This window comes from Hippocampus bargibanti, linkage group LG09 (genome assembly GCF_051943395.1).
Source record: "Hippocampus bargibanti isolate YZ-2025 linkage group LG09, ASM5194339v1, whole genome shotgun sequence".
Taxonomy (NCBI): domain Eukaryota; kingdom Metazoa; phylum Chordata; class Actinopteri; order Syngnathiformes; family Syngnathidae; genus Hippocampus; species Hippocampus bargibanti.
In genome coordinates, this window is record NC_142742.1 from 8,645,046 (window position 1) to 8,666,916 (window position 21,871).

Here is a 21,871-nt window from a genome sequence, read left to right on the forward strand (position 1 = left end):
TGAGCGTTCAGTAGTGCATGTTAGATAATTTCAGTACTGTGTTTGAGTGTTGCATTTAGAAGCATGTCAATCGCAGTTTTGAAAGCGTCTTAATGTGATTTTTTTAAAAGTAATTATTAAATAAATAAATAATATTTCAGCCGTGTCTATGAAAGTGTTTTGGTAATGTAATATTGCATATGTGAGAGTATTTTAGTACCTTGTACGAGCGTACAGTAATCCCTCGTCTTTGTGATTATTGGGCACCAGGACCACCCGCGATAGAGGAAAATCCACGGAGTAGAGTTTTATATATATATATATATATATATATATATATATATATATATATATATATATATACAGTAAAGTATCGTTATATCGATATTCAAGGGAGTCCGAAAAAATATCGATATAACCGGGACTATCGATATATCCAACCCTGTTTGCATGTAATTTTCTCCGTGCGTGCATAGAAATAGTATCGATATAACCGGCACTATCGATATATCCGACATCGATATAACGAGACTTTACTGTATATATATATATATATATATATATATATGTATATATATACACACACACGGGACTAAATACTGTCACTACTATTACTATAACTGTGATATATATATATATATGAGAAAAGAACATTATATATTGTGTGGATGATAGTGGTGAGGAACAGTGTGCGAGCCCTGTCCTGAAACCCATTAAATGTTTTAAATCAACCATAAAACTCCACACACAGTTTTTTATACTAGTTTTTTTATACAAACATTTATACACACAGACACACACACACAAACACACGCACATACACACTCACACACCAACACAAATGCACACACACGGGACTAAATACTGTTACTACTATTACTATAACTGTGATATATATATGAATCCACATACAGTAATCCCTCGTTTTTTTGCAGTTAATGCTGACCACAACCACCGCGATAGACGAAAATCCACGATGTACAGTTATATAATAATAACCCACGTGATAAAACAGAGTGGGATGTTGGGCGGGGCTGAGAAGATGCACATCCAATCCACACGGCTGTAAACCATGAGATATCGTGCTGTCATTGGGTGACGTCAGTGCTGCGAACCAATGAAGATACAGCCATGTACAAAACCTCTGAGTCATTCATCATTTTGAAATTTGGATCCGCGATGCACTGAAACCACGAAAAGTGAACCGTGAAGGAAAAAAGTAGTGAGTAAAAAGTATTTCAGTCATGTGCGCTCAAAAAAAATTCACCTGTATTGATTTTTTTGTTTTTTTTCCCTAAGAATACCGTGCATCCATTAATCCAGCAGTCTGACATCCCACCTTCATATTTCTTGCGAGAATCTACCTCCTCCTCATCTGTTTACAATCCCCCTCCCCTCCCCGCAATTGTTGTTCTGCAGACTAATTAGTCGCCATTACAGTTTTGTTTGTTTTTCCTCTGAAGAAATTAGCCCTACCATCCCGTCCTCCAAATGGCTAACTTATTGCATTTATTACATCACATCCCTTTTTTAAAGCTGTTAAAATACTATTTATTCTAAGGTCCCACATAAAAATTTCATTTCAGACTCATTCAGACACACCACCACGTCCTTCACCCACATACGTCTTTACTTAATTAGCATCTCACTGCGTGCCATCCATAACGCAGCGTCAGTTGCCGTGCAGGTATTTTTATGATATGCCACCAAATGTAATTAACTTTTACACAACGGCAAATCAATTTGACTTGACAGCACAAACTTTCAACAACAGAAAGTAAAATTGGGTGATGTATTTAAATGGCTTTCTAAAAACATTAACACTTTTTCTTGCTTTTGTCGTAATTATTACATAATATGTACGTATTCTGGTTGGCAAAGTATCATCATCAAAAAATTGCAAAGAGGTGCTATACAGTTCCATTTGGGCTACTGTTCAAAGAGTTAATGGCTTGGGGGAAGAAGCTGTTTAAATGTCTGCTGGATTTGGTGCGCATAGATCGGTACCGCCTGCCTGAGGGGAGTAGCTGGAAAAGGTGGTGGGCAGGGTGCGGAGGGTCCAGTAGGATTTTCCGTTCCCTAGTTTGGATTCTTGCAGTGTGCAAGTCCTCGAGAGTGGGTAGGACGGTGCCAATGATTTTTTTCCGCAGTCCTAACTGTCCGTTGAAGTCGGATTTTGTCCATCATCATCAAAAAATTGCAAAGAGGCGCTATACAGTTCCATTTGGGCTACTGTTCAAAGAGTTAATGGCTTGGGGGAAGAAGCTGTTTAAATGTCTGCTGGATTTGGTGCGCATGGATCGGTACCGCCTGCCTGAGGGGAGTAGCTGGAAAAGGTGGTGGGCAGGGTGCGCAGGATTTTCCGTTCCCTAGTTTGGATTCTTGCAGTGTGCAAGTCCTCGAGAGTGGGTAGGGCGGTGCCAATGATTTTTTCCGCCGTTCTAACTGTCCGTTGAAGTCGGATTTTGTCCATTTTTGTGGCCCCGAACCAAACGGTGATGGAAGAACACAGGATGGATTCGATGACAGCCGTGTAGAAATGGTGCAGCACCTCCTGTGGCAGGCCATGCTTCTTTAGCAGCCTCAGGAAGTACATTCTCTGTTGGGCCTTTTTCAGAATAGAGTTGGTGTTGACCTCCCACTTCATGTCCTGGGAGACTGTGATTCCCAGGAACTTGAAGGTCTCAACGGTTGACACAAGGCAGTTGGATAGTGTGAAGGGTAGCTGTGGTGATGGATGTTTCCTGAAGTCCACCATCATCTCTACTGTTTTGAGCGTGTTCAGCTCTAGGGTGTGACGGCTACACCAGAGCTCCAGCTGCTCCACTTGTTGTCTCTACTTCTTTGAAGGTGTCGGACGTTTCGCTCCTCATCCGACAAGCTTCATCAGCGACTTAAATTAGTGTGGTCACTATTGGGCAGTTTATTATGTGATTCGGTTAAGAGCATGAAATTGTTAAGAGTGTGTGTTGTTATTTTGAAGGGATTGATTGCTTATCATATTTTAAGGTGTATAAGGTGCACCCAAAAGCCTTCATTTTCTTCAAAACTTGACCCTGCGCCTTATACGTAGGTGCGTCATATATGTGATGTGATACTGAGTCACAACAGGTGTCGCAACTACTGTCAGCAGCCATTTCCCCCTGTAGAAAAAGTAGTGCGTAACCTCAGCCTCTACTGTAGCCCCTTATAAAGTGGTGTACCTTATATTTGGATTTTTTTATATTTATATTATATTTAGGATTTTTTTTCATTAATTGAAGGTGAGCCTTTTAGTCCGGTGGGCCTTGTACACCAGGAAATATGCTGCTTCTGTTAAACTGTAACACAAAAGTTAAGGTGATCTCATCCAAAATACTGTATTTTTCGATGTATAAGGCACACCCAAAAGCCTTGATTTTCTTCAAAAGATGACAGTGTGCCTACACGCAGGTGCGCCTTTAATATAAAATAATGTTGAGGTCACGCAACTACTGTCAGCAGCCACCACCTCTATTTCACCCTTTGGAAGAAGTCGTGCATAACCCCAGCCTCTACTGTCGCGCCTTACAATATAATGTGCCTTATATTTGGCAAACTTGTATCTATTTATATATTATATTTGGAAAACCTTTTTTCATTCATTGAAGGTGCGCCTTATAGTCCGGTGCACCTTATAGTTGGAAAATTTGTCAAAATACACTATTCATTAGGGGTGAGCCATTTACCAACAATACACAACTCTTGGTAACTCCTATTTCCATCTTATGAACCAAAGGTGTTCCTCAAGGCTCAATATTGAGTCCTCACTTGTTCATTATTTAAATAACCTTAAATCCGCATAATACACTAACATTGACGATGTGCCTTATAGTCCCGTGTGCCTTATATATGGAAAAAGTTTGAAAATGCGCTATCCATTTAGGGTATGCCATAAACACCGGAAAATACTGTACATTGTCCAAAATGTGCAAGTTTCTTTTAAAAAAGGGATGTAGTCGTCACATTTGTGAGATGATGTCTTTCGATGGAGTATCCATATCTTCTTCTTTTCCTTTCGGCTTTTCCCTTGACGGGGTCGCCACAGCAAATCAGTGTCCTCCATCTTGAGAGGTTTGATCTGCATGTTTGTTTTGGCCAAGCTTTTACGTCGGATGCCCTTCCTGACACAACTGTCTGTATTTATCCGGGCTTGGGACCGGCACAACAAGACATATGTCCCTTTGTGGCTACAGAACAAGCAACTCGCTCAGTAAAAGGCTCCCAAACACAAAATGGTAATCGGCACAGCAACATTCAAAAAAGCAAAAACTATACTAACCATTTGATGACAATGCTCTGATATGTGAGATATAATACAAAAGTCTACATGTTAATGTCACATGTATGAACACCTTACCTACAATCATGTGATTGCAAACGTCGCAGAAGGTGGGCTTCTTGAAAATGTGCTCCATGAAACAGTGTCCGGCCGAGTCCACCTGCATGGGATTGCGTGTCTGCGACCGTGACGTAGGAGGTGGAGCGCAGGGGATGGCAGGAGGCACGGGCGGGATAGACGGGCCTGTGGTAATGTGCGGCGGCGCCATGCCGATGTTGTACAGGTGACCAGTGCTGCCGCTAACATCGGAAAGGAGCTCCGTCTTGTTGTCGCCGCCGCTCCGGAAGAAGTTGTCGGCACTTTTGCTGCGGATGCTCTTGGTTTTGAAGGACAATGAGCGCTTGAGCTTTTGGAGCTGGAAGGAAAAGAATGGAAGTTAGAATCATTGGGCAAATTTGTCAGACTAGGTGGAACAGCAAAGCAGAAGGGATATCTTGGAGAGAGATGACAGATATTCACCTGCACTTTTCTGAACATGTTGGCGAGCGCTTTGCGAATATTTGCGACCCAAGACCGGACCCTGATGACCTCGGAGAAGAAAGCAACATCTACTACCTTTGCATATAACCTTCATAACAAGCTGTCAGATATTCGGTCGGAACTGCGAACAAACACTGCTGTGTTTGAGTCACAGACTGTCTTTTACTGCCGGCAGGGGACGTAGCCATTCATGACCGATGTCCAACTTCTTCAGCCCTCTGCCAAGCTATTTATTGAGAGTATATGCACATTTAAGTGACACATTAATAAAACATAGTCTTCTTGATTTGAATACCACACCCCTGGACGTCCCAAGGACCAACAACTATAAACAACGGGCTAATGAGCTCTTCCTATGAAGGAGTTTACCAAGTCCTAAATTATGTCCTGTGAAGGAGTTTACCAAGTCCTAAATTAGTCGAAGGCAAGACCTCCTACATGAAGATGACAGGTTAACAGGCTGTGTCTGTTCACGTCAGATTGACCGCAGGTTATCTGTACTTCCATTGTGGGCCTTGCGTTCGGCCAACGAAGCATGAAACTTTTAAATATGATAACGTATATGCTGTCTATTCTCTATCACAAGCACCAAGCTAACAAGAATACACAAGTTTCTGTATTTCTGATGGTCTTGTGCCTTGCTGTCTTTTCGACCGAGAAACCATTTTGCGCTCCATCAAAACCATCCGGAAGCTTCCCCAACGGGATGCTAATGTGATTTCCAGCTGGTGCAGTTGTGGCCATCGCATGCGTATCATTCGCCACACGATTGAGCCGCCTGCTTCTGTTTATCAAATTCATTACCTTCCACTTTGACAATCGCTCATATCATCTCCTCTTCCTTCTTCTCTTTTGGCCGCTTTTTTGTGTGACTGTAATGAGACTGAAGAGTTCTCATGCAGCAAAATTGATTCTGTTTTTATCAGAATTGATGAGTTGAGAAGAACTCCCAATGAGGATATTGTGTCCTAATTATGCTGTATAACACAGAGAAGATACTATTTTATCTTCTTCTTTTCCTTTCGGCTTTTCCCTTCAGGGGTCGCCACAGCGAATCAATGTCTTCCATCTAACCCGGTTTTGTGCATCCTCTTCTCTCACACCAGCCACCTTCATTTCCTCTTTGACCACATCCATAAACCTCCTCTTCGGTCTTCCTCTCGGTCTCCTGCCTGGCAGTTCAAGGCTCAGGATCCTTCTCCCGATTTGTCACTCTCTCTCCTCTGGACATGTCCAAACCACCTTTCTGACTTTCTCTCCAATGCCTCTAATATGAGTTGTCCCTCTAATGTACTCCTTCCTGATCCTATCCAACCTGGTCACTCCCAAAGAAAACCTCAACATATTCAGCTCTGCTATCTCCAGCTCTGCTTCCTGTCTTTTCTTCAGTGGCACTGTCTCCAGTCCAAACATCATGGCTGGTCTGACCGCTGCTTTATACACTTTTCCTTTCATCCTAGCTGAAACCCTCCTATCACACATCACACCTGACATTATTCTCCAGACGCTCCAGCCTCCCTGGACACGCTTCTTTACCTTTTTTCCACACTCTCCATTGCTCGGGACAGTTGACCCCAAGTACTTAAAATCCTCCACCTTCTTTATCTCTTCCCCCTGTAGCATCACTCTTGCACTTGGATCCCTCTCCTTCACACACATAGATTCCGTCTTGCTGTGACTGATCTTCATTCCTCTCCTTTCCACGGCATATCTCCACATCTCTAGTTCCCTGTTCTCGCTACAGATCACAATGTCATCTGCAAACATCATGGTCCAAGGAGATTCTTGTCTAACATCGTCTGTCAGCCTGTCCATCACCATAGCAAATAAGAAGGGGCTTAGAGCTGACCCCTGGTGGAGTCCCACCTCCACCTTGAATTCCTCAGTCATACCGACAGCACACCTCACAGCTGTCTTACAGTCATGATACATGTCTTGCACCGCTCTGACATACTTTTCTGTCACTCCAGACTTCCTCATGCAATACCGCAGCTCTTCTCTGGGCACCCTGTCGTACGCTTTCTCCAGAAGATACTATTTTATAAATGCTAGAAAATATACTCCCTGATTATATTTTGTCAGATAATATTGAAACAAATAGTGCCATGTTTCAAGTGCTAATCATTGGAGCTTCGATTCAGTGACGATCAATAAGTCCTGTGGGTAACGACAAATCAATTTGGCACACTCACATGTCAGCATTGTGTGGTGAGGACGAATTAGGCCTTCATCGTTACAATGTCATCCAAAACAACCCAAGCAACAGTGTGTAAAACTTTTTTTGTAAATGTTACACTGTCTGGGGTCAAATTGTACAGCAGCTTCAATTAGGAAGCCTAGATTCCCTCTCCCCAGCCACTTCTTCCAGTTCTTTCTGGCAGATCCTGAGGTGTTCCCAGGCCAGCTGGGTGAGATAGTCTCCCCAGCATATCTTCGGTTATCCTCGGGGTCTTCTGTCAGTAGGGCATGCCCGGAACACCTCAACAGGGAGGCATAATAATAATAATAATAATAATAATAATACATTTAATTTCAAGCGCCTTTCAAAACACCCAATGACACTTTGCAATAAAAACAATAAAACAAAGCACATAACAATAAAACCATAAGTAAAATGATAAATAATAAAATAGCAGATTGAACTAGACCAGGGGTGGGCAAACTTTTTGACTCGCGGGCCGCATTGGGTTCTAAAATTTGACAGAGGGGCCGGGCCAGGAGCATTTGGAGGGAGTGTTTGGGCCGGAAATACTCCGAACAAGTTATGTCCATAATTTATAAAATCACTTCAAATGACTTCGACTGAGCGTATTTTACAAAGATTCCACAGCATATAGCTATAGTTTACGTTTTAAGACTTGCGCTGAATATATGAAGTCTTGTTTTCGAGTTGATGACGATCCCCATGTGACGTCACGTTTGGACCGCCCTGACCGAGAAAGCGACATACAATGCATTTTGGGTACTTTGTTTAGTCTGAAAACTTCGTGTTAATCCGTGTTGATGGCGAAATTAGAAGGAAAACACATACATAACGCCATGGTGAATCGTTGTGTGTTGCACCAAGACAACTATTTGATATTCGCTGACACAAATTCCCAGCTGACAAATCAGCCCATTTCCAACGGAGCTTGGGCGCAATCTTCTGCTTTTTCTGGGTGCTACATTGCTGTCATTGACGGCTCGAATTGATATGGGAGGACTCCTAGAATCAATTGCAAACATTTATGCTTTCCTCTTCAGAAGAACAAGAACAAGAAAACATCTTCTCCGAATCTGAAGCCATTGTTTTGATTCTCGAGCAACCTTCTGAAACTGGCCATTTCCGGATTCATTTTGAAGTCATTTTTATTGGTGTTTTTCATTTAACTAAAAATATCAGCCTGCCTGATTTGGGTATTTTAGATGCTATAAAACGTTTTTCTGATGTCAGTGGGAAACAAAAACAAAAAATGGTGCCGGTTGTCCTTTAAATGTAGTATGTACAAACCTCATAGCACAGTAAAAACACTACAACCCAATTTATTAACTGTCTTTCAAATGTGAAAAATATCCCTGATCAGTTAATAAATTTGTCTCAAGGAATATGCAAGATATGGCATTTACAAACTATTTCGCAGATACTTGGAGGAGGAAATGGAAATAGATTAAAATAACATATGCACTGTGATTTATCAAGATTGCGTCTGTTTTTAAGTTTCCATCGAAGGGGCAAAGAAATCAACATTTATTGAAAAATGGAATCACTTTCAACATTCAAAACATATTATTACACAACGAAATATTCAAGCTCAATAATACCTACTTGTGTTAAATTCCGCCAAATCATAGATGGTTTGTCCTGACCGCGCGCTCAACAAACTCCTCACTGACGCTCTCGCCTTCACGCGCTAACAAAACACGTGTACCGTCGCCGAGCACACAAACATAGACTACCTGCAGTTGAAATTTGCATACTCGGCTCGGCAGCCAATCAGAAGCCTGCTTCTTTCTTCCGGACTTTCGCAAGCGTTACAAAGTCGTGCAATTGCATGTCATTTTCCAAAATAGATGCACAGAACCTCAAACTAGAAGAAAGATTCAAAAGAAGCTAACAACATATGTGACGCTACAAAACGTAAATTTACATTAAACCGTGACTGTAAAGTGTACGTGAGACTTATGAAAGGGGCTTAGTGGCTCGTAGGAATCAATGCAAACGTTGCATTGTGCACCACAATGACAATCGACTACTGTAGCAAAATTTACAGCCATGCGCATTTGCCGTAAATTAAGCAAGGTAGCATTTGTAGTTGGTGCATTCTTGATTTAAAAGAAAACTTTATACTTTGTGACAATGTTTCTTAATGGGATTGGTCTCATTTTGCTTCAAGTTGGGAAAAATGGGCCAGGCAACTTTTCAGTTATCTGCCCTGTTGGTCGCTAGCTTTTTGTCATGAGTTTTAGACACTGTTTGTACTATAATTTGGGCAAGTTCGGCGGGCCGGATTGAAAAGCCTAACGGGCCGTATGTGGCCCGCGGGCCGTAGTTTGCCCATCACTGAACTAGACATTGAAAGCAATTTAAAACAGATGGGTTTTGAGGTGGGACTTGAAAATAGGGGGCGTCCTAATCAGATGCCCGAGACACCTCATATATGGGATTTGTACACAATATTGAAAACATATCATAATAATCAGGCGAGTGGTTTCAACGCCGGCTTCACAGTGCAGAGGTCGTGAGTTCAAGACCCGGTCCGGCCTCCCTGTGTGGACTCTGCATGTTCTCCCTTGTGGGTTTTCGCCGGGTGTTCCAGATTCCTCCCACATTCCAAAAACATGCATGGAGGACTGATTGAACACTCCAAATGTCCCTAAGTGTGAGTGTGACAGTGAATGGTTGTGCCCGAAGACGGCTGGGATAGGGTCCAGCACCCCCCGAGGATGAAGCGGTCTGGAAAATGTATGGATGTCATCATAATCATAGTCAGTTACATATTTCAAGACATTGAATAGGTTCAAGTTGACCCCAGAGATAAAAGGAGGAGGGCGAGGAGGAGCACATTCTTTGCTTGACAGAGCTTAACTTGCAGCTGCGCTCATAAAAAAAACGGGAGTTTCAGAGTGAGGATGATGTCTCATAAAATGCAGCAAAATGAAAAGCAGATTAAATGAGACTTGAAAAGCAGCGGCATCAACTGGATGATCGTATTGATTAATGCATGGGGTTGCTTCACTCGACTATGATGCAATGCAATAACCCTCCTGGATGATCTTAATGATAAAGCAAATTAAAACGCAATAAAAAAATTAAATGACAAAATTGGAAAAATTTTGCCAGTTTTTTTAAAAACATTTTTTACAAGTTGGTTAATCACAGGAGGGTTAATGATGCGCAACAAAATGGAGTCTCACCTTCCGTTTTGGGTGTTCGGTCCTTGTAGTATTCTTACAAAAAGGATACAAAAAATGTATTATTCATTTTATTATGTTGCAGGGAACTTTGTAGAAGTATTTTGCATTTCTCCCATGCTTTTTTTATACGGTCTCATTTATATGACAGGTCTATTTAGATAATTTATAGCCTCACATCAAAATGACGACGGAAATAAGTCCTTGTAAAGGAAGATTGCATTGCAAAGTGACCGCACTGTTGTGGCACAGTGTATCCCAAACTTGGATATGAGGTCAGTTTTAGGTCGTGAATGTTTTTATTTGTGAGGAATGCAATTCGCAGTTTGGGAAAACATATTTTAAGACATTTAGAACACTTGCGCAATCCAACCACTACACAAACTAAAAACAGGACAAATAATGCTTACTTTTGATTGACACGCTCAGAAAGGAAATCATTTGATAATTTTTTTCATTGCTGTGTTGAATAGTGTAGGCCATATCATGGTGAGAGCAGCTCCAAAGATTTTTACCGGCAACTGCATCTCTGTGATTGTATGTTATTATGCGGTGGAATGAGTACAAGAGGGCATTTCTGACCCATAGGTTATACTTACGGGTTATTTAATACTAATGAGTGCACTCAAACGTCACTTTTTATTCCTTCCTCGGGTCAAATGAGGTCATATTGATAATGAATCAAGTCATTAGTGATTTTAATGGCATCGCAAAGTCATGGCAACACATGACTCTGTCACCGTGAACGTTGTAAGTTTCATATCGGTGTGTAAAGAGTGCGCGCAAATAACTATAAATGATGCTCACAGTAACTCATATTTGGGCACTTATGAGTTCAAATTGGAAGCAGTTTATGGCCTCATAAAAGGACATTCAAATATTTTACTTGATCAAATTAAATGCAATTGCCATTCTCTCACAATATATATAGATGAGAAATTATTCAATTGTTTAATGAGGATTTTTGGCACTTTATCCAACATATCCAAGCACTTTTCCAAACCTTTCCAGGAATTTTAAGTAAATGTCACAGGACTAAGAGTTCTTACCTTGGTCTCCTGGTTGGACGTGTTGCTCGGGGATTTTGGAGTCTCATTTTGCTCATCCTCTTTTCCCCCAATAGTCTCCTCCTGGGTTGAGTTGGCCGGTGGGATCATGATTTCAATCTCTAAATATGTAAATAATAAAAAAAAAAACAGAATGTGTTTCCTCTTGTTCTTCTCCTCCTCACGTTTCCATCGTGTTTATGCCTTGATGGTCACCGTGACTCGAGTAGGGTGCCCCAAAGTCATCCACAGTCTCGCTGCTCCTGCGAGAAGGTCCTAATCACGTAAGAACAAGTCCAAATTGAAAACAAAGAAGAAAGAACAGTCCAGTGTTGCCGGAGAGAGTGGTAAGATTCTTCCTTGAGTGGTTGGTGAGTAAAGACTCCACAAGCATGCTGTGCTCCACTGTGAGCTGGAGCGAGAGAGCGTGAAAGAGCGAGAGAGAGAGAGAGAGAGAGAGAGAGAGAGAGAGAGAGAGAGAGAGAGAGAGAGAGAGAGAGAGAGAGAGAGAGAGAGAGAGAAAGAGAGAGGCATAAAGAGAGAAAGACAGAGAGAGGGAGAGAGAGAGAGAGGCATAAAGAGAGAAAGACAGAGAAAGAGACAGAGAGAGCGAGAGTGAGAGAGAGACAGAGAGAGACATGGAGAGACATGAAGAGACATTGAGACGCATAGAGAGTCATAGAGAGAGAGAGAGAGAGCAAGAGAGAGAAAGAGAGAGAGAGAGAGAGAGAGAGAGAGAGAGAGAGAGAGAGAGAGAGAGAGAGAGAGAGAGAGAGAGAGAGAGAGAGAGAGAGAGAGACAAAGACAGACATGAAGAGACAGAGAGAGACAGAGAGAGACATAGAGACAACGAGAGACAAAGAGAGACATAGAGATACATTGAGACATAGAGCGAGAGAGAGGGAGAGAAAGAGAGAGAGAGAGAGAGAGAGAGAGAGAGAGAGAGAGAGAGAGAGAGCGAGAGAGAGAGAGACAACGAGAGAGAGAGTGAGGGAGACAAAGAGACATGAAGAGACAGAGAGACAACGAGAGACAAAGAGAGACATAGAGAGACATTGAGACATACAGAGAGAGAGAGAGAGAGAGAGGCATATAGAGAGAGAGATACATATAAAGAGCGAGAAATAGAGTGAGAGAGAGAGAGAGAGAGAGAGAGAGAGAGAGAGAGAGAGAGAGAGAGAGAGAGAGAGAGAGAGAAAGGGGGTCTATTCAGTCATGCACTAAATTATCATACATGTTAAGTTTCTCGCAACTCTGTGGTGCTAACTATGATTAGCTAACACTAGCCAATTATCGTTTGCGAAAACTGCTTTGATCACAAGCAGCTTGTGACATTAGCATACTGGCCAGTGCTAGCACACTGTATCTATAGCGAGCTGCCTAATCAAATGTAATGTGTGGATTTAATAGCAGTTTTGTCAACCAACAATGGCTGAAGGAGGAGAAATGGATTTGGTTGGAGATTTACTGTTAAATCCATCTTCAAGACAGACTTTTCAAGAAAAAATGGACATCATTAAGAAAGGTCGGCCAATTATTTCCTGGCTAATGACACCCTCTAGTGGACTTGTCGTAAATCACACACTTATAATAATAATAATAATAATAATAATAATAATCCATTTTCCGTACCGCTTATTCCTCATTAGAGTTTAGTAATAATAATAATAATATATTTTATTTATTAGCGCCTTTCAAAACTCTCAAAAACACTTGACAGTCAAGGGATAAGAACATAGCACTGCTGAAGGCCTAGCAATGAAATCCACGGCCCGTCACTGATTGCTTTGACATCAAATGTGATGGCCTGATAATATGAGATTGTATTGAACTATATAACATATTACATTTTTTTTCAGTATTCGTTCCGATGAGAATTCACTTCACTATTTTCTAAGAGGCTTCTGTTGAAATGAGGCATCCCTTGAGCCCCCCTCCCCCAATCCCACCTCCCCTCATGATGCCATGAAATTGCATAATGGGACGGAGGAAGAAAGCGCGAGACGGCAGCCTCCTCACTTTGACGGGGACACGAACACCCACCGACATATACCCAGTGAGCCAAATGAGCACTTCCTGCTCAGCTTCCGTTTCATATCGGGGGGGATTCCCTCTCTCGCAAAGTCTCAAAGGGGCTCATTCATTAAAAAAAAAAAGATGAGAAAAAGCGAAATCAAAGAGATATTGACTCCCACTCAAAAGGATATAAAGAGATACCTCAAGATTGCAGCAAAGTATTTTTAGATGTTAGACTACCAATAAATGACACCGCTCCTTCAGTTCAACAATGTAATTAGACATATAAATGTATAGATGGCCTATTATTATTATTATTATTATTATTATTATTATTGTTGTTGTTATTATTATTATAATTATTTATATTGTCTAAAGATATTTTAATTTATGTATGTGTATTTAAGTATAACATAATTGACAGTTAAAATTGATACAAATTTACAACTGAAGTATATATATATATGAAGTGTCTGTTTTTTGTCCTAATTTTTACTTTATGGAGGCACCGAAGTTAAATATGTAAAGACGGACCCTACTTATGAACATTTGAGTTACGAACAACTGTATATACGAACATTTTTGTCGTAACATATTAGTATTCTATATAATATATTATCTAGTATAGTATTCTCTACAGTTGTACATGTGCATATCTTTATCGAGTATATATTGTAATATCATGAGAGGCTAGCTCTCATCGGGACAGGACAAGAAGTGCAATGGACGACAGGTTTGGATACAAACAACAGGTTTTAATCAAGGGTTCCAGGGGGAATTCACAAGCAACAAAGGTTTGAATAGTGTCTCTTCCAATACGTATCAAAATAAAGTCTCTTCTGATACTTAAATCCAAATAAAGTCTCTTCTGATACTTAAATCCAAATAAAGTCTCTTCTGAGGTAAAACTGAAGACGGAGTTCTTTTACAAGAGTCTCTAGGCCTCACCCCTCTTGACGTCCTCCTCATGTAGCCTAGCCACCTTAGCTAGGTTCAAATCCAGTGTCCAGTCGTGTGGTCCCAACTGGCAATGAGTTCCACCCAGCAATCGACTTCTTCACAGAGCACAGCAATCGAGCTTGTCGAGCTGCACACTCAGAGGCTCTCTGCCTTAAGAGCCCTGCTTTCCAATCAAGCCCCGATCAGCTGCAGGTGTGTGGGTTTAATTGCTGCCTTCCACCAGGTGGGGCCAAGACTCTCTCAGGGTGGAGCCATCTTAGGGGGATGTATTTGCCCTCCAGGACACAGCCTCTCGTGACATCACAATATGTTATTAAATGTTTATTTTTCAGTACAAACCAATACAGGTTACTTATACGAGCCTTAAACATACTTATATAAACCTTAAATATATTTATATAAGCCTTAAAGGGCAACCAATGTCACTTTTTTGTTTTTTAACTGACATCAGAAAAACGTTTTATAGCATCTAAAATACCCAAAACACGCAGTCTGATATTTTTATTCAAGTGCAAAACACAAATAAAAATGACTTAAAGTGTCCAAAATCTGCAAAAAAATTGAGTTGCGAATTGGGCATTTTCAGAAAGTCCCGCCCCCAGTTCGTGACATCACGGCAAGACGTCTTGCATTGCTGGTGAATCCAGACAATGGCTTCAGATTCGAAGAATATGCTTTGTTGTTACACATTCAGTTATGAATATGATTCAAATAGTTCTGAAGAGGAAAACATACATGTTTGCAATCGATTAAAGAATTATATGTGCCATTTTGAGGCAACATTGAGGGAAAATCTCTCACCCAAAAAAAGAGGCACAAAATGGCGACCTCCAGTGGCCACCTCCGCTTCCACTGGCTGATAAATTCCTTATATGGAGGTTGGATGCCCTCTTCTGTCGGCTTTTGGGTGCAACACGGTTCTCAGACCAAACATGTACAGCAAAATCCATTGACGATGATGGACTGCTACAATGTGTCTTTTTTCGGTCAGGGGGCGGTCCTTTCAAGACGTCACGTACGGACTCGTCACCAACTCAAAAACAAGTTCACTTCCTGAATATTCAGAGCTAGTCTTAAAATGTAAAATATAACTATATGCGGTGGACTCTTATTAAAATACGCCCAGTAGAAGTCATTTGAAGCCATTTTACAAATTATGGTCACAACTTGTCCGGAGACGTCGGTTGTCCTTCAAACATACATTCCATACAAAATATAGCACTGAAGCAACTTACAAACAAATTCACCTTACAAACGACCGTTCGCAATGTATCTCGTTCGTAAGTTGGGGAGCGTCTGTACTTATACTTTTTTTTTTAAACATTAGTATGTGTACTTTTACACAGTCGAGTCTGTGAATTTTTTGCACATCTGGTAACACGGAATGGTAAAATGTGACACAGAGAAGTTGAGCACAAGTTGTCATCATGGCCCCCATATTGAAACAATCAACATGCTGGCTCTTCAACAGGGGGAACATAAAACACAAAGGCGTGAGTCACTCTTGCATGTCTGTTTGTATGGCGGTGGTATGTGTGCGCTTGTGGCAAAAATAAATAAATAAATAAATAAATCGATAAAAAGCACAAAAAAATGCCACGACTAACACGATTGAGTCAGGAGTGGATGTTCCAATGTCAACTTGGCATTTCTGTTACTGCATTTAGCCAAATGTTGTATGTATGTAAAATATGGTATGTATTTTTACCCAAAATACATACAATATTATTTAGAATGAAAACATATTTATAATGATTATAATTCAAAACATAAACAAACAAACAAATAAATAAATACATACATACATACATACATACATACATACATACATACATACATACATACATACATACATAAATGCCTTTTAGGGGCTGATATGGCTCATTTTGAATAATGTCACTGCGCAATCTACGTCATACGCATTAAACTAAACACTTTGAAGTTTTGCTGTTGGGAAAATTGGATTTCCTGTATTTCAACATATTCACATAACGAGTTACAACAATTTTGGGCCCCTTTTAATACCTGAAATACTGCCAACAACACACATTTACCAATATGTGTTGGTAAATGTGTGTTTTCACATACAAATCGATAGACGATGTGTATGTGGAACTGTCGTGGCTTGGAATCGAAGCGGATTTATTGTATGGATTATTTTAGCAACGCAAAAATGCTCACTTTCGACAGATTTGGGAACAATATTTGAGAGAAACGGACCTTTTGTGCATGTCGAAAAAGTCATCTCATTGAAAAAAAAGTTGAAAAACAAAAAGGTCTGTGTCAACATTGAACACATCAATATGTTTTCAAACTAATTTAGCAACATCACCCTAAAAACCAAGAATAATAATACTAATACTACTACTAATAATAATGAAAATACTAATAAAAAAATAATACGACTAATAATAATAAAAATGCATATGTGGAATTGCTGCAGCTTGGAATTGAAGCGGATTTACGTGGGACGAGAGATGTGAGACAATGTGTTTTCGTCAATGGATACTACAGTTTTGTGCTTGCTTTCAACATTTACCTTGTAGCAGACGTGCACATTTTACCATGATGTCCCTGATCCACTGGTGAAAATGACGCTTTTATCCTCTCCTCTTTCATCTAGAACTCCTTCATACAACAAAGAGGGTGCAGAAAGTGCTTAAAGGACAACCGACGTCACTTTTTTGTTTTTTAACTGACACCAGAAAAAACGTTTTATAGCATCTAAAATACCCAAAACACGCAGTATGATATTTTTAGTCAAATGCAAAACACCAATAAAAATGACTTAAAGTGTCCAAAATCTGCAAAAAATTGAGCTGCGAATTGGACATTTTCAGAAAGTCCCGCCCCCAGTTTGTGACATCACGCCAAGACATCTTGCCTAGCTCGAGAATCAAAACAATGGCTTCAGATTCGGAGAATATGCTTTCTTGTTACACCTCCAGTTATTAATATGATTCAAATAGTTCTGAAGAGGAAAGCATACATGTTTGCAATCGATTAAAGAATTTGTTTGATTCGATATGCGGTGGAATTTTTGTAAAATACGCTCAGTAGACGTCATTTGAAGCCATTTTACAAATTATGGACACAACTTGTCCAGAGACGTCGATTGTCCTTTAAGACTGTCTTTGTGTTGTGTCACATTATTTGTTATTTAGTTTTTGTAGTTGTTTTGACTTGAAGATGACGCCGCGAATGTGGCTGCCTTTACATCAGCTCCTGTATTTTGTTTTTCTACTTCTTCCTTTCCTTTCCTCTTCCTTTCATCATTTTGCTGCTGTGAAATGTAAATGTCTCTACTGCGAGTCTAATAAAGGCTAATCCAATACAATCCAATACAATCATGTTTTATATGGACAATCGTGAAGTAATTGCAAACATTATTGATCAATGTTTTAGTCACAACCAGACCGCCCTTGAGCAAAATTCTCTGAAAATGAGTTGACAGCAGCGGGGAAAAAAAACCAACAGCAACAGGGGGTTAATTATTCCAAATGGGGAGTAACATCACACCGTTGCTATTTCTACTATCCCTGTGATTAGAACACACAGACCTCGACCGTAATGGACATGATGAGTGGGAAAACAACAGCAGCTTTTCTTAGAAAGTGGATCCCATAAGTGCAAAATGTTCCCTGCGGAACGTGTGATCGGATTGTCTCGGAGGGGATTGTGGGGGGTTATAGACGATGATGAAGAAACATGGAAATAGACATGTTCGCATGGACTCGAGGTCCATACGAGTGGCTTGATTGACATTTGTATTCACACTGATGACGTGTATTTTTTTGGGGAAGTGTGTGTGAATAACGTGGCACTCTAGAATACTGTATTGAACCTCTTCTCCACACATTGTTGTGATGCGCTAACAGCCACGTCACTGTGCCAACTATTTTAAGACTCCTCCAGATGTTAAAACAAGTACATTTAGAAATCACGACAATTAGTGGCTGCTTAAAGGATGTGAGGGGATACAAATCTGAAGTCGTTTCAAAGGAGTAACACACACAAAGTTTTGCTTTTACGTGGGCTGGCAGTCCAAGACAAATAAAATCTAAACGTTTTACAACTTTAATTTGACCTATAAACTTTATGACTCTGTTTTATACAGATCTTTTCGAGAGGGGAAGAAAAATTGAGATGACATGTTTGCATAAGTGTGCACACCCTTGTATATCTGACGATGTGCCCAGATACTGTGATCTCAGCTGATGAACGCTTTACCTCACGAACTTTTCGCCTCACAACCATTAAATTCACGAGGATATAGTCTTGGCCGACTAACTAGTTTTCGGGAGACGAACCAAACCACACAGCGCCACGGTGGCTGGCGGGCTAATTTTCGGCGGATGAACACCAAACCACACGGTCGAACAGCGCCACGGTGGACACCCTCTTTCTTTGAGTGCGGAGGTGGTTTGTTTATCGAAGATACTTTTGCTATTATGGGACCGAAAAAGACCCCATCACAGGCTAGTGTTAAGCCGAAGAGGAAAAAAAAGAAAATTACGGTCGAGCAGAAGAAGGAGATCATCGAAAAACACGAACGAGGTGTTCCTGTGTGTGACTTAGCGTACCAGTACGCTAAGTCGACCATTGCTACGTGTGGCTAAGGGTGTTTCTGTGTTGTCTAAGCAACGGTCTCAGTCAATAGAAGAGGTTGAAAAACTTCTGTTAATTTGGATTAACGAAAAGAAGCTAGCAGGGGACAGTGTGAGTAAGGGTATTATCGCCGAGAAAGCACGGCAACTTCACTCGGATATCATCAAGAGGCAACTACATCAACAACCATCATAAAGGTAAATAAAACGACTTTATTATACAGAACAGTTTCTTTTTTTAATTACAACACAAGAGCATTTTAATTACACATAAAATAAGGTATATTGTGGGTAGTTTTAATGCTTGTTTAGTAGAGAATTATGTTTTATGGGGACCTGGGAACGGATCTCAAATCTCATTTTAATGGTTTCTTATGGGAATCGATGAGAAGGTTTCTTCAGCCATCATCTGTACAATTTTGAAGGTTTCGGACGTTTCGCCTCCTATCCAAGAGGCTGACGAAGAAACCTTCTCTTCGATGGACCACTCCTGTACGACTGAGAGCTTACACAGACGTGTTTCTTATGGGAAATAAATGTTCGGAAAATGAACTTTTCACCTAACACACTTTCTGGGAACCAATTAAGTTGGTGAGCTGAGGTATCACTGTATTTTTTTCTGATGAAAGTCTCAGGTTTCTTATGCTGCATTGAATGCTTATGTAGTCCTAAAACTCAATATTCTGTGGATCCTGGAATTTGAGTGAAAATGACAAAAACCCTGGCACTGGAGAGGACACATTTTTGCACATTGTTTGGCATCTGGTTAAGATTCAATTTACTCTTATGGCCGGCACTTGATGGCATTATTTTTATTGAGTTCTTTTTTAAGTAGCATTTTCTTTAAAATTTAGTCCAGGGTTCATAATACTTGAACCCAGTGGATAGTTGAGCCGATTGTAGCAGAAGGTGAATTCCCACAAATTCCCACGAAAGAGTCATAATAGCAACCATATTTTTCCAAGTTTCCCATCACTTTGTCTCGTAATTTGAACGCATTGCAATAGTGTTAAAGTGGATTATTAAGATCTCCTATTCGTCAAATGCAAGGAGGAACATTAAATGTCACATTCTGTTAGATGGTTGAAATTGCCCTTTCATGCCTGACATCGAAAAGTGTGCTAATTACGAACACACACACACACACACACACACACACACACACACACACACACACACACACACACACACACACACACACACACACACACACAGACACACACACGGACACACATGCACACACATTCCACAGCATGTGTTCCAGCAGTGGGCAAATAGATTCCCCAAGAACCAAGGCTAATTAGGCGATCTTATTATGTTGCTGTCCTAGGAATAGTCACTGCAGGGTCCCTGGCAAAGTAATGAGAGATTGGTGTGTTTCTGTGCACATGAATGCGAGTACGATTAAATGACATGCAAAAGGCACTCTAAATCATATTTAAAAGGTCAGAAAAAAAACAGTAATGAGTTCTTGAATGAAACTGTCAATGTCATTCGGACATGTCATCCAACCTTTGATCACTACGGTATGTAATGTTATGCAAGGAATTTTCATCGTGGTGATTTTGCAGCAACAGATCACAATGTGTTGAGAAAAAAAAACACTGTAATGCCCTGAGATACACTTAACTTGCTGATAGAGAATAGACAGAAGTTATCATATTTAAAAGTCCCAACGTTAGAACACAAGGCCCACAATGGAAGCAGAGAAAATCTGGGGTCAATCTGAGGTGAACAGACACAGCCTGTTAAACTGTCATCCTCATGTAGGAGATTTGGCCTTGGGCAGAATTTAGGACTTGGTAACTCCTTCACTGGAAGAACTCATTAGCCAGGTTACAAATCTTTCAGTTCATGGAAAGACAACCCATTAAAATGTCTATGTTCTGTTGGTTTATGGATGTTGGTGCTTGTAACATGGGATGTCCAGGGGCGTGGTATTCAAATCAAGAAGACTGTGTTTCACGAATGTATCACTTAAAGGACAACCGACGCCTCCGGACAAGTTGTGTCCATAATTTGTAAAATCATTTCAAATGACTTTTACTGAGCGTATTTTACAAAGATTCCACCACATATAGCTATATTTTACGTTTTAAGACTCGCGCTGAATATTCACGAAGTCTTGTTTTCGAGTTGGTGATGATTCCGGACTTGACGTCACTGAAGGAACGCCCCTGACCGAGAAAGCGACACACAATGCATTTTGGGTACTTTGTTTGGTCTGCAAACTTCGTGTTGATGGCGAAATTAGAAGGAAAAGACATAAATAACGCAATGGTGAATTGTTGTGTGTTGCACCAAAAATACGATTGGATACTAGCTGACACAAATTCCCAGCAGACAAATCAGCTCATTTCCAACGGAGCTTGGGCACCATCTTGTGCATTTTCTGGGACGCTACATTGGAGTCCTGACAGGTCGAATTGATACGCAAGTACTTCTTTAATCGATTGCAAACATGTATGCTTTCCTCTTCAGAACTATTTGAATCATATTCATAACTGGATGAGTAACAAGAAATCATCTTCTCCGAATCTGAAGCCATTGTTTTGATTCTAGAGCACGGCAAGACGTCTTGGCGTGATGTCACAAACAAGGGAGCGGCACCAAAAATAGTGCCAATCCAAAATAGGTTCTTTATTGCTCAGGTCAAGACTGAACCAAATATATTGCATGTTAAATTTCATTGAATACTCATGAAACGAAGGTACAGTAATTGAAAGCAAAGACAGTTTGCTTCCGACATGAAACAGGCGCCGTCCCAAAGTCTCCAGCTGTTCTCGTTTTTTTTTTAGCTGCTGCCTCGTTAGCGCTGACCGCCACGTACCGAGAGTCTGAGATGACCAGCTGGAGACCAGTTAAGGTCAGCTGCATCATTGCATCAAATATTAGAAATATCAGTCATGCCTGACTTTGAACGAGGTCGCAGCAGAAGGAAAGTGTTTGGCATTTCAATCAGTTTTACGCCTTCAGGGCGTCTAAAGCGTGGTGAGGTGTGCTTAAGATTCATGAATTAAGCTCAAAGGCAA

At 40.6% G+C, this 21,871-nt stretch overlaps 1 protein-coding gene across 4 annotated transcripts in view; it reads right to left on the reverse strand.

Moving 5' to 3' along the window:
* The window catches only part of stac (SH3 and cysteine rich domain), a 45,114-nt gene extending 33,451 nt beyond the window's left edge, over positions 1-11,663 (reverse strand). The window contains exons 1-4 of one of the 4 annotated variants that reach the window (XM_089005032.1): positions 11,461-11,663; positions 11,260-11,378; positions 10,214-10,246; positions 4,358-4,694 (exon numbers count right to left, since the gene is read on the reverse strand). In XM_089005032.1, coding sequence (XP_088861158.1) covers positions 4,358-4,694; positions 10,214-10,246; positions 11,260-11,367 — 478 coding nt within the window. In that variant the 5' untranslated portion in view covers positions 11,368-11,378; positions 11,461-11,663. Of the gene's footprint in view, positions 1-4,357; positions 4,695-10,213; positions 10,247-11,259 lie in introns of all 4 variants that reach the window. The other 3 variants (XM_089005031.1, XM_089005035.1, XM_089005034.1) reach the window with 3 other exon arrangements.
* Between the last annotated feature and the right edge of the window lie 10,208 nt (positions 11,664-21,871).